The sequence below is a fragment of the Hoplias malabaricus genome, chromosome 15, assembly GCF_029633855.1.
Source record: "Hoplias malabaricus isolate fHopMal1 chromosome 15, fHopMal1.hap1, whole genome shotgun sequence".
In the NCBI taxonomy this organism is placed as follows: domain Eukaryota; kingdom Metazoa; phylum Chordata; class Actinopteri; order Characiformes; family Erythrinidae; genus Hoplias; species Hoplias malabaricus.
In genome coordinates, this window is record NC_089814.1 from 17,334,433 (window position 1) to 17,348,142 (window position 13,710).

At 42.1% G+C, this 13,710-nt stretch overlaps 1 protein-coding gene across 7 annotated transcripts in view; it reads right to left on the minus strand.

Annotated features, from left to right (window-relative positions):
- nrxn2a (neurexin 2a) overlaps nucleotides 1-13,710 on the minus strand; it is a 416,827-nt gene that overhangs the window by 148,695 nt on the left and 254,422 nt on the right. For 2 of the 7 annotated variants that reach the window (XM_066645193.1, XM_066645192.1), the window contains exon 1: nucleotides 1,917-2,317. The exons of the other annotated variants lie outside the window; for them this stretch is intronic. In XM_066645193.1, the coding sequence (XP_066501290.1) occupies nucleotides 1,917-2,223 (307 nt within the window). In that variant the 5' untranslated portion in view covers nucleotides 2,224-2,317. Of the gene's footprint in view, nucleotides 1-1,916; nucleotides 2,318-13,710 lie in introns of those variants that run through there. 7 annotated transcript variants of the gene reach the window in all.

Below are 13,710 nucleotides of genomic sequence, written 5' to 3' on the forward strand. Positions count from 1 at the left end.
TGTGTAAGGCTTGTGTGCTTAGGCTGAGAATAAAAAAAAAACACAGAAAAGCATGTTTGTCATGCGTGAAAAAAAACTAATAGAGGTTATTATCTGGTGAAGTTATGGCTGTGGAGAACCTACATAACAACATAATTGAATGAGAGAGTCAAACACAAAGGTGCCACTGAATCACAGTCATTGAATTTATCTGTCAATCGTGTACCCCTGCTAGAATGCTCTGAGGTTCGGACCCTGTGAGATGGATTCCCACTTGTATGGAGCTGCGGCACAGCTTTCCATAATAGTAGAGATGTAATTCATAGCATGTCTGCTCAACTTCGGCTTTCCTTACAATTGGGGCCCTGTTCGTGTGTGATAAGGACAAGCGAATGCATTGAATATTTTGCAGAAGACAAACGGGAGTGTAGGTGAGATTAATGCAGAGGTGGATGCAGTCTGTCAGAGTGACAATTGCAGATGTAATAAAAGAGAAAGGGGAGCCATGATTCTGCTAACAGTAGCCTTGATTTGCTCCATTACTGTGTGGAAACACATTCTTTCTCAGACATGGAAGCCTGACAAGGCTAAAGGACCACTGCTCTCCAACCCTTTCACTTTCAAATGGACCAATTAACACTTTACCATTTAACTCTTCATACAAAGCGCAGTGCTGCTGTTTTTTTTTTTTTTAACCCAGTGTGGGAGGCGACACACTGACACAAAATCTAAAGCTTTTCTGAAGAAAAACATAAAAATCCAACCTCATACGGCTGAATTAAAAACAGTAAAGATTTTGATTGGTTATGTCTGTCCTTCAAATATAAAAGCTGTTCTACAAACATTTACTTTGCAGATTAAACACAACGTGAAGCTGTTCAAATAAGCTGCCGCCAGAGCTGCGGATCATCCTTAGTCTTGGGAGAGGGGAACAGACTAGTCTTTACTCCAGATCCAGCTGTAAGTCTTGCAGTGAAATCTTAATCTGTTATGTTTACATCTCCTACAAACAGTTCCTTTACAAAGAGAGACAGGATACTAGGAATGTTTATCAGGTCAACAGGATCCAAAAGTGGAAATCCGCTCAAACTGCCTGTTGGTTGTTGCTGTGGTCTCCATTTTGTGATGAAAACAGATTAACAGCTTTTAAAAACACTGAAAAGTGCATGAAACTGTATGTGGATTCAAGCTTGACTGAACGTTAAATAAACACAGAAGCATTAACATATGACTAGGTCATTTGTGCTCTTAAAAATAGAATGGTATCCAGTCCAAAAGTCCAAAAGTCTCCAGTTTCCAAAGCAGCCCAAATACAGCACTACAACCACATTCTTAGCTGAAACTATTTAAATCACTCTTCAGAAAAGCAATGATCAAAGCATATTGTATATGCCATGTTTTTGTCCCCACAGCTTGAGGATTATCGCAGAAAAATGACATGCTCAGTGGCCACTCAAACCATGACAGAGTCTGTATAAGAAGACAGCCTGTCAACGCTTCGCAGAGTTCAAGGCTTGATTGACATAGGTGTCATAACAAAGCCCTGGTGACAGGAGCTATTTTCAGTCTGTGGGTTTTAACATGAAACAATGCCCATCTGGCCTATACCCTTCATATTCATTATTACATACAGCAGATCTGCAGCTAGCGTAGAGATAGAGAGAGAGAGTGTGTGCTTGAGACCGCTCCCTGTGTGATCTAGAAAGAGCAGAAGAGGGGCTAGGATCAAAGCATGTGTGCAGTGTGCATTGAGTACTGAAGAACACACCTACATGGCTAGGAATATCAATGGGACGAGTGATGTCAACAGTAGCCTTGCAACGTAACAGAGCTCCTTAAATCATGCCACCCCTACTCCAAGTCCACAAAAGGCCAATCGACAGGGGAACGTAGCTAAGGGTAGGTGATGTGGGTGAGGATGAAGAGCGAGGACTTACCGTGGCCCCCTCTCGTCAGGAAGGGCATCCTGTTGATCGCGATGGGCACGGTGCCATGCTTGTTGTGGAAGTGGTGAACATGATGAGTGGTGCTCAGGCTGGAAGACACACGGGCATTGGCCGTTCTATCAGGCAGTGAGACCAGAAGGGCCAGGGATAGGGCCAACCTCCACCAGGAGCTCAGGCCTGACAAGCCTGATCCCCCAAACTCACAGCCCATTAGCAGCACATCTAGCCTGGGACAGGTAGTGCCACATAAGACCTTACCACCCATTCCTATCTGTCCCACCCGTTGGTAAGAAGACATCTCAGAGAGGGAAGCCCATGTCTGCCATTATCCACAGGACAGGTAAACAATTATGTGAAAGGACGCCCCAGTGGGATTTGTGCTCTAGGAACGACAGACGCTGGAAAAAGAAAGAAAATCAAGAGCTTGAGCTTGTGCAGTAGGTTTCCAAAGAGCCAATAATATCCTAGAAAAGAATCCTCAGTCTCTTAAGTCTTGGAAATCCAAAGGGAAACAAATCTTAGTGATTCTATGGTCAATTTCATTTAAAAAATGCAGACGAATAAGAGCAGTTTTGTCTGCTAGCAAGCAGAATAGTCAGAATGATAAACATCTGTAAGTGCCATTCCCCAGAGCGTTCGTACGAATCCTCCAGCAGCTTTGATCAATGCGTCGGGGGCACTGACACCGGCTTAATTGAGCAGAGAGGAAGTGCTCCAGGTGACACAGATGCCGGGAGGCGTCTCTTTCTCTCGGTCTCTCTCTCTCGTTCTGTCTCTATCCGCAGGTCTCTCCCTCTCTCAGCCTCAGGTAGTGCTTATGCTCCGTTAAGACCACTCTCCATCAGACGGCGGCCCCTCCACTGCGGAGGGAGAGATAAGAAACATCCCGGCAGGAAAAAAAAAGAAAAAAAAAGGATTATTGTAATAAAGGGGGATGGAGACCAGAGGATAAAAAGAAAAAGGCAAAGGAAGGTGAGATAGAGAGAAAAAGAGTTAACACAGACGTAAGCTAGGACGATGGAGGCAGGACAAGGCGAGCGCTTTTCGTGTTTTCCTCGGTGCCGGAGAGAAAGAGAGGCGCACAGAGAGAGAGAGAGGGAGAAAGGGAGAGAGAAATCTGCTGCAGCGCGGCAGAGGGGGAAAAAATAAAAAAAAATCAGCAAATAAATAAATAACCATACACTGGCTGAGAGTCTTCGCACACAGGCAGCAGTCACTGCACTCCTCTTCTAAAGCTCTCACCTTCCGGAGCCTGAACTGTACGATGGTCAGCAAGCAGCCAAGAGTCTCCCTCTCCTTCTCCCCCTCTCTCTCTCTTTCTCAGCCACTGACGCACACTCCGTATTGATTAGCACTGCTTTTGCATCCCCCTACGTTTCTTTTCTTCCTGTTCCCTCCTCTCACGGAAAACAAATGCGCTGGCCAGGGTCCTGGCAATTCCCAGAGGAAACGGAGAAATGTATCAGGGAATAAATAAAATAAATAAATACCTCGCTGGTGGTGGATGGCTGTGGAAAGCTGAAATGTTCACGCTGCAAAAGCGTGAAAGCCCATGCCAATTATAATCAAGCGTGGCCAATCCAAAGCATCCTTGTGTCCCACCACTCCAAAAATCCTCGACAGCTTTTAATTCCTAGGACAGCCTGGATTGCAAGCGGAGGGACGCTGAAGCAACAACTGGGGGCTGTTTTCTACCAGCACCGCAGAACAGGACACACACTGCTTCTTCTGAAGCCTCAGCCAGAGACTATCACGGTGTGAGAGACCGAGAGAGAGAGAGAGAGAGAGAGAGAGAGAGAGAGAGAGAGAGAGAGAGAGAGAAGGTGGGGTGGGGAGGTGGTAGAGCAGCCCAGCGTGTGTCTGAGAGAGCAAGGGAGAGGGGAGGGAGGCGGATGAAGCAGCAGGCGAAACACGGTGCATAAGCACACATGCAGACACAGAGACAAGCCAAAAGAAGAAGCACAAGGATCGGGAGGGGAAAAAAAAGAATCAGTTGGGCTCATGCGCACTCAAGCCAGCAAATTCACAGCTAATGCGCAAGCTCACTCTGCAGCTTCTCCAAAGACACCACCAGAGTATCACACTGCAGCACAGCAGATCCAGGGTTTTGGGTGAACTGTGCTTGCGACGACAAAAGGGACAATCTAGGCTTCATCTATGGAGAAGAAAAGGCGTGGAGTCAAGTGTTTCGAGGGTCCTTTTGCTTCCAAGCCGAATGCCCAATCACATACAGTAGAGCTGGCAACATTCACAGGTGCCAGATGTGGACCCCCATCTTTATGACCAAGATAGCTGGCTCTTTGTCGTGATGAATAATTTACTGTCAGAGAAAATATAACAACAAAAAGTCACCCCTCTTAAGGCTGGATTTCTTGTGCCTTGCCTCTTTTCTGTTAACAGTAGGTTGCCAAGATATTTGTAAAAAAGACGTGGACACGTCTGGCCAGTTGGCTTTCTTAAGTAAAATAAATAAATAAAATTACCACACCTGTTATTAATAGCTGGCACAGAAAACACAATCAGCAAGAGGTGCACTGCTTCACAAATGATGCCCCTCCATTAATAGAAGAGTCAGCTATGCTGAGTGAGAGGAACGAACGAGAGAGAGAGATTGACTGTGAGCAACCCAAAACATCAGATAAATCACCCAGGATAGAGATCTCAGTTGGGATTGCCTCACTGGACGTGCTCAAAAAAAAAGAAAGGCAGACCAGAAAAGAGGCAGCACTACCTTTCATGGTGACAGGAGGGGAGAATCAGGCCATTACTCAGCCACAGAGAGGCAAAGAGAGAGCGGGCCACCTCCAGCAAGCCCGGACTGATTGAGGAGTGGTGCAAAAATGGGAGCAACTCCATTTAACAGTGAAACCAAACTGGCATATGATAATTCACACCATCTGGCAAAGCTAACTCAAAGGTAAACCCACATGAAGTAACACTCATCCAGATTTAGCCCTATAGTTAGATGAAAGAGTAGGCACTGCTTTCTAATCAATTCGCCAAGACTCATGAGAGATAACCTTGAGACCAAACAACACGACAAGCAGAGCTTTAGGAATTATCTGGTGGACAGTGGAATGAATAAAGTGTGGTTCAACCAGGTATTGATTTGATCTGACCTCTTACCCCAGAGATATTACCACCCATCCTACAAATGCTAGTTGGCTTACTTTAGGAGAGCCCAATCCTGGTGGATGGAAGATAAGTTCCCACATTAAATAAGTAGCTTAAAATAAACAATAAATAAATAAAATAATTGTACATAAAATGCAATTAAACATGAACAATCTGAACAGTGAACAGCAGCACCTGTAAAGTATTAAATGATTTTCAGAATCATAAATGATTTTTAAGGTGTTTAAAGCTATTTAAAAGTAATTTGCATGGATGAACTGGTAAAGTAAGATGGGAATTTTGTAGGGAATTTTCAATCGGGCTCTGGTTTGTTTACATCTTTGGTATGATTTGTTTGTGCAGGTGTGAACACAGTAATCACACTTGGATGTAGACCAAAACAACCGCACCAAGACCCTTGAGAGGAGGTGGTCTCAGTCCGGTGCCAAACAAACTCTGAAGCAGTTTGTTTGTGGTGAGAATGTGATCTGTCCTTGATCCGACCCAAATTTTAAGTGAATTCCTCAAGTTTGAGCTAAATGGCTCCTGTATCCATTACACATGGCTCCACAACAACAGAGCTTCTTCCTGTATGAACTTTCGTGCTCGCACCCCATACAGGTCAAACCAATAAGCAAAGAGAATGTTTTCACATTGTTTTTGTTGTGACGAATTTGGATTTACCATTGTGTGAAAAGAAATTAAACTTTGAGGAAAACGCTCCAAATATACAATCCCATGAACTGAATCAGACAAACTGAAACTGTCCTAGGCCTAAGTAAGTGATCAGAGTCTTGATTGTTCACATAATGTATCACTGTAATGTATTGTGGTCACTCAACCCTGGTTTGTGTTTTTGTTACTGATTCTTGTTTACACGCAAAAGCGTGATTTTTGTAATCATATGATAACAGGAAAATGTTGTTTTGAATGCAGTTTCAGAGCCAAAGTTTGTGTCATGTCTCAGTCCAAAGAAAGTCATGCATCTCCAAAACAGTATATTTAAAGAAGGAAAAATCATTCTTAATTTTCAGTGGAAGGCAATGTAAAAAGATTTGATTTCCAAGTAATTTTGGAGCATGTCAGTTCATCATGAAATTTTCACACAATGTGAAAGACAGCAGCTGTGTTCAAATGGATAACCCAAAAAAGAATATACAAGGTGGGCCATTTATATGGATAGACATTAATATAATAGGAATGGTTAGTGATATTAACTTCCTGTTTGTGGCACATTAGTATATCGGAGGGGGAAAATTTTTCAAGATGGGTGGTGACCATGGTGGCCATTTTGAAGTCAGCCATTTTGGATCCAAATTTTCTTTTTTCAATGGGAAAAGGGTCATGTGACACATCAAACTTATTGGGAATTTCACAAGAAAAACAATGATGTTTTTAACATAACCTTATTCTTTCATGAGTTATTTACAAGTTTCTGACCACTTATAAAATGTGTTCAAAGTGCTGCCCATTGTGTTGGATTGTCAGTGCAACCCTCTTCTCCCACTCTTCACACACTGATAGCAACACCGCAAGAGAAATGCTAGCACAGGTTTCCAGTATCTGTAATTTCAAGTGTTGCACATCTTGTATCTTCACAGCATAGACAATTGGCTTCAGATGACCCCAAAGATATAAGTATAAGGGGGTCGATTGGGAGACCTTGGGGGCCATTCAACTGGCCCACGATGACCAATCCACTTTCCAGGAAACTGTTCATCTAGGAATGCTCGGACCTGACACCCATAATATGGTGGTGCACCATCTTGCTGGAAAAACTTGCTGGAAGGTGCCAGCTTCAGTGCATAAAGAGGGAAACACATCATCATGTAGCATCATGTAGGCATTGAGGTTTCCATTGATGAAGAATGGCTCCACTATCTTTGTACCCCATATACCACACCATACCATCTTTTTTTTGGTTCCAACAGTCTTGGAGGGATCTATCCAATGTGGGTTAGTGTCAGACCAATAGTGGTGGTTTTGTTTGTTAACTTCACCATTCACATAAAAGTTTGCCTCATCACTGAACAAAATCTTCTGTGTAATCTGAGGGTCCTGTTTCAATTTTTGTTTTGCCCATTCTGCAAATTCAGTGCGCCGATCTGGGTCACCCTCATTGAGATGCTGCAGCAGTTTGTAAGGATGCCATTTGTGAGTAGCTAATATTCGCAAAATGGATGTTCAACTGATGTCACTCTCCAGTGCCACATGCGGCGAGTGCTATACTTTGGGCTCTTGCTGAATGAAGCTAGGATAGCCACTGATGTTTCTTCGTTAGTGACAATTTTCATGCGTCCACATTTTGGCAAATCCAACACTGAACCAGTTTCACAAAACTTGGCAAGCAGTTTGCTAACTGTAGCATGGGAGATGGGTGGTCTCTTAGGGTGTCTTGCATTGAAATCTGCTGCAATGTCCCGGTTACTGTGTTCACCAGACATCAACACATTTTCTATCCGCTCCTCACGTGTTAACCTCAGCGACAAGTCAATGGCTGTAAACAAAGAAAAACTTGTAAATAACTCATGAAAGAATAAAGTTACGTTAAAACCAAGCACACCATTGTTTTTCTTGTGAAATTCCCAATTAATTTGATGTGTCACATAACCCATTGAAAATACAAAAGTTGGATCCAAAATGGCCGACTTCAAAATGGCCACCATGGTCACCACCCATTTTGAAAAGTTTTCCCCCTCTCATATACTAATGTGCCACAAACAGGAAGTTAATATTGCCACCCATTCCCAATTTATTAAGTTGTATCCATATAAATGGCCCACCCTGTACATGTTTTCTTTGGAAAGAGACAATATGTACTATATCCCCTTATTATGCCAAGTATATTAGAAATCCGGTAACAAAAGTGTGTGTTCTCCCTGTGTCTGCATGGGTTTACTTCGGGTGCTCTGGTTTCCTCCCACAGTCCAAAAACACATGTTGGTAGGTGGACTGGTGACTCAAAACTGTCTGTAGGTGTGAGTGAATGTGTGAGAGTGTGTGTTGCCCTGTGAAGGACTGGCGTCCCCTCCAGGGTGTATTCCCGCCTTGCGCCCAATGATTCCAGGTAGGCTCTGGACCCCCCGCGACCCTAAATTGGATAAGCGGTTACAGATAATGGATGGATGGATGGATGAATGAATGAATAAAAAAAAGTGGGTACAGCTCTGTTTTGTTTTGTTTTTTACCTATTAAAAATAGTTCCAATTTTAAAGCCTAAACCCAGCTCAAATGATGTTGAGAGAATCCTGTTTAAACTGCACCACTAACTGTGGCCTCATCAAGTAGCTGAATGTCACTTCTGTTCTTGTTTCAGCCCTACTCCATGACAAAGCAAAGGTAGTGAATGTGATTACTGTATTAACAGCAATAGAAGGAGTAATTGAAAAACTTGCCCACTATTGTGTGGACAAGTAAGAGTTAAAAACAGCTGCAATTTATCTTGGCCAAAGATCTGCAACCCCAGATCAATTATGCAAAGGTCCCCACAACAAGGACAACTGTGTCAGAGGTTTATCTTCAGTTAGAATTGGCCTAACAAAGACATATGTGATTAATGTAAGGCAGGGATTTTAAAACCTTTTTCAAGCAACCGACATTTTATCCACTGTTTTATGTAATGACCCAGGCAACACAAACCCTGAACATTTACTACATTACAAAACTGACATTGGCCTATTTGATTCTCAACACCAGTAGTCACACAATTCAGAACTAGGTTGAATCCTGACTCTCCTTTCTTAGCTCGTGTTGGGAAATAAACAAACAAACAAAAGAAAAGTCAGTATTCTCTCCTTTTAAATCTATGCTAAAATTGTATTGTCTTATTTTAATGTATTATGCACCTTTTTTTCATAAAAAACACTTGCAGTATGACCTAGTATGTCGTAAAACTTGTTTTTAGGCAGCTAGTTAATTTCCAGTTCCACCATAAATGGTGAATCAATTACATTCTAGGGCCTAACATTACTGCAAAATTTAAGGTGGAACTTCAAGGTTTGGAATTAAGAAGCTGAATTCAGTCTCATATCACAGAACAGTTAGGAGTAGGTGATGTGATTGTTGAAGATTTCTGAAGGCATATGAAGAATTACATTTACCTAAAGTCCACCTGTGCCATTATTGCTGCAACCCAGTGCACAGCTACCTTTAGAGCACCGCTCGTAGCCTGGGAATGAAACTTGATTATTTTTTTGGGGGGGTGTGTGCATTCAGATTAGGCATTAGGATCTTGAAGTGTTGTCCCATTTCGGAGGGGAAGATTTTAAAACAGTACACTGTGTAACTCCAAGGATGATATTCGAAAACAATGGGTAGGGGTAAAAATATGAAATGAGATTCAATGTTAAAGTTAGAACAGCAACAGCTGTGTCTGGATTGCTGCATAAAGCCTGCAGAAGGGGGCGTTTGTGTACATGTTCACTGGTTGTTTATGTGCCTGTTAAAATCCAATTATTTTCTGCAACCCCTTAAAATGTTTTTTTTTTTTTATTTGGACTCATGACCCTTGATACAGGATTTGAAAAACCCTGATGTAAGGTGTTTTACTTGGAACATTCAATCTTAAGTTACTATATTTACAACTAACACTTGCTCTAATGGTGATTACAGATGAGCAGACCAAATCTGGACAAGAATGAAATGGTTGTTATATGAAAAAATAAGTCCCTAAAGAGAGGTCACGTACATGACAAACAAAAAAGACAATGCACTGTTGTCATAAAATATGCTGCAAAACAAGACCAATATGGAACGATACGGAAATGGTAATTTACTGGGTTTAATTCACTGTTGCAGGAACTGATCAGTGGTGCTCCAGGGCATGTATCCCAGCTATGCACATCTGCGTTCTCTCAGAGATAAAGGCGTGACCAATTGGTGGCACCCCAATGGTTTTGGAGCTGTAAACAATAAATGATAACAGTTCACACTGTTTCGAGCACATCACAGCAAGCACTTTGATCGCAGAGCCCATCACGGGCACTCATGCTTTTTGCTGCATTCATATACCCGGTTCTATAAAAGCGGAGTAAAAATTGGATGACAGAGGGGAGCCACTCCAAACCCAGCTTGTGATCTTCTCGGATGCCTTTGCAGAACAAGTCGGTGCGGTAACACTTTAGAGGTGCTTGCAGACAGTTACAAAATGGAGTAGGGATAACGTCGAAGAATAATGAAGATGGGAAGGAAATTAGGGAAATGGTAATTTATAAGAGGTGCCATCCATTGTCAGGTCAGCAGATCGGGGGCATCCTCCTCAGCAGTGATGATATCTTCATGAGAGTGCTCGCAGATGAAAGGCTGGTATTAATCAATCTGCCAGCCCTGGGGTGACTCGACACGATAAGGAACGATGGTATCTGGGTGTGCGGGACGGCGGGCGAGGCATCCCTGGGTTTAACCATCTGCCGCCTGGTACTGGTTACTGCTGGCCATCTCTCTCCTCCCAGCTCACCGGCTGACTTGCAGCCAAAAGTTCAGACAGCACACAGCAGGCATGATGGAGAGCGTGCGGGGAAGCAAAGCGCCAATCAACTCCATTGCTGGCTCCAGAATTTCAACCACTTACTGTATTAGGCGGAGATAATGTTAGTAATCCATATTTATTTCGTACTTACCGGGTTGAAAATGCATCCTCCTAAAAATGCTGTCCAACAGGAGCAGCAAAAAGGACATTTTTATTCAACAATATGCACCAAAAGAACATGCCAAAAAATGTGACTTAATATTAAAGGAACACTAGGTAAGATTTGGTATTTTTGCTCCTGGGCTCCCCCTAGAGTTGTAGAGTATAATTCCCATTGAATGCACTGTCCTGAAATCAAGAGGGTGGAGAGAGAGGAGGTTACCCAGTGCAGTTTCCGCAGTGCTGAGCCTGAAGTAGCAAAGACAGGGGCTTTGTTCTCCCTGTTACAGATCAGTGAAGCATCGCAATGATTTTGAAGCTGTAATTTTAGGGTACAAATACAACCTCAAGTTCCTTTAACATATTCATTCATTCAAAACATTTACAGGGCCAGACATGAATAGGCAGCTCATAGCCATTTAAGCATTTTGATCTATAGACTGCAAACTGGAGTCTTTCCTTTCCAGAGCCAAGCTAAAACAAACGAGACGTCAGTACAAACACCACATGCATATGTGAAGAACCCATTGGTCATTTTCACAGCTTGATGTGTTTCCTGCTAACAGACCAATATAAACTTATAATATTCAGAATCTTTACAAACTGAACTGAAATATACAAAGTCAACAACAATTGAATCACTGAATTAAGCATCAGGTTGCCCAGAGGAAGCATCCTATTATTTATTATTTATTATTTTATTAGATTAATAAATAATACTGAAATTATTGGCTACATGCACAAAACGTCAAGCTTAGCTGCTAGCTTGGTTTGATTGGGTGAGCTACTTGCTGAAGAAATCTGCAAGTCTTTAGAACAGTGGTTCCCAAGGTGGGAGGCACCAACCCAGCGCCCTGCCCCCCTCCCTTTCACAAAATGAATGAGGTCCATAATGCGATCACTTGAAACACTTGAAAATATTTTCTCATCTACAAAAAGGGGGGGGGGGGGATAAACTTCTTTAAAGATTATTTCACTACAATACCACTTCAGGTAAACATTTCCCTTCTAAAATATCCCACTATCACTTCCAATAAAGAACACACTTAGCTGAAGAAGAAAAAAAAGCATAGTGTTTAAGTGAATATATGCAGAGTGGCTTTGTATAAGAAGTGATTGAGATGCGGTGTTATATAATATAAATATAATTTTAGTGCTTCAGAGTGAAACTCTCTTGGTAATGAATGTTATTAAAAGGTTTTGTGTTGGCCCCACCCACTCCATGTGTACATAGCCCCCACTTTTCTAAAAATCTGAATACAGATGTTAATACACATTCTGAGCTGTGAACAGATACATGAAGACTTAGCTGTGTCCTGTACAGTGGGAAAAAGAATTCAAAATCCGCTTGAGAATTCTGAGTTAAATAGCATTATTGCTAATCTGTCATGTGTCTTTCGTGGCTCTAGAAGATCATCATGTTTTCCACTGAGCCATTTATTTTTCCCCCTTCATATTTTGCAATGTTGTGTCATTTGTGAAGAAAACCAACAACATAATGGGCTAAGTAATAGAGGGGAAGACATCATCTTTGCTCTCCTGCATCCTGAGCTTTCCCAGCCGAGACACTGGCGCAGCGGCCCCCAGGGAGGAAGCAGCAGCATTAATAATGGCAGTTTTGGCATAATTACTCATAATGCCTGCCTTCTCTGGAACTAATGGCCTGCGGTTGAGATATCTGCTTGATTTAATTCGACTTACGATGGCAGCACCTCACATTGCTCTTAAGGGGGGAGAGAAGGGGAAGTGGCAAATGCAAACACAGGCTGTGCTGCAGCCAAGAGCACGCCTCCAAAAGACCCCGCAGAGCAAAGACTGGCCATGAGGTTAAGTACATTCTGCTGCATCTGAAACTAGCAGGCGGCCATGTATGGTCAGGATTTCAGGTGATTAAAGGAATACTTAAGGTTCTGCTGTATCACTAAGCAATGTGGCAGTGCTCTATTCAAAGGTGTGCTTCATGAGATAAGACAGTCTTCCCTTAATATGGAGGTAGAGGATAAACCCAGCATATTTCTCCTTTGTCTCTCAGAGGAGTATTTTGGCCGAGCTCATTTGGCTCTTGATTTCACAGTCTAATGGGCCTATTTTAGTATGCAGCAAGTAAAAAAAAAACATTTAAAGTCCAAGATTCTGGAGACGTACCTGGACGACTGACGAGATATTGTAATTATGAGGAAAAAAAAAGAAAAATCACACACACACACACACACACACGCACGCACACACACACACACACACACACACACACACACACACACACTCAATGCTTAGTGCTATCTAAAGTAGCTCCAAAGTGCAATGTCCCATGCTAAACAATTCATTCACCTAATTAATTTTTCTGTGTTAGGTAAAAAGCAGTGTAAACGTCAGTAACTAAATCTAGCATGAAAGGTTTCAGTGTTTAATCAGTTTACAGATTGCCCTTTATTACAACTTATATTCTTTTCAATGATGTCGAGATCTGGGCTCTAGGAGCCTGCATAAAATGTTCTAAAACTATATATATAATTATATATTTTCTAGATGCCGACGGTTATGGTGTTCCTTCACAGTTCTCATTTTTGATATATCTTTCAATAATTTTTATTCTAAATGTTTCCTGAAATATAAACAGGATTTCAACAAAGGAAAGTGAAAAAGAATAAATGACACCATTGTTAGTAAAATATGTGTTCTGTGCGTGTTTGTCCCTGCACCAATCTAGTCATAAATATACTTTATAAAGTACGGATAACTAAACATCACCATAATAAATTCACATTCCCAACACCTGCACCTGTTATATTTCTGTATGCAACAGGCATGCTATGCAAATCAATAGCTTGAGAACAATCTGACAAATCCTTTAGAGCTAATCTACACCCACTAGATGCATTTTCCTTGTGGCCAGTGAACAGTAATCATATGGATGCTTTATTAAACATGGCAGAGACTGACTAGTGAGGGATTCATAAAATGCTGCTGCTCATGTCTTCCAAAGACCTGCCCACATTGTGCCAGGGTGGTCACAGTTGTTTCATCCATCACTGTGGGAAGTACAAA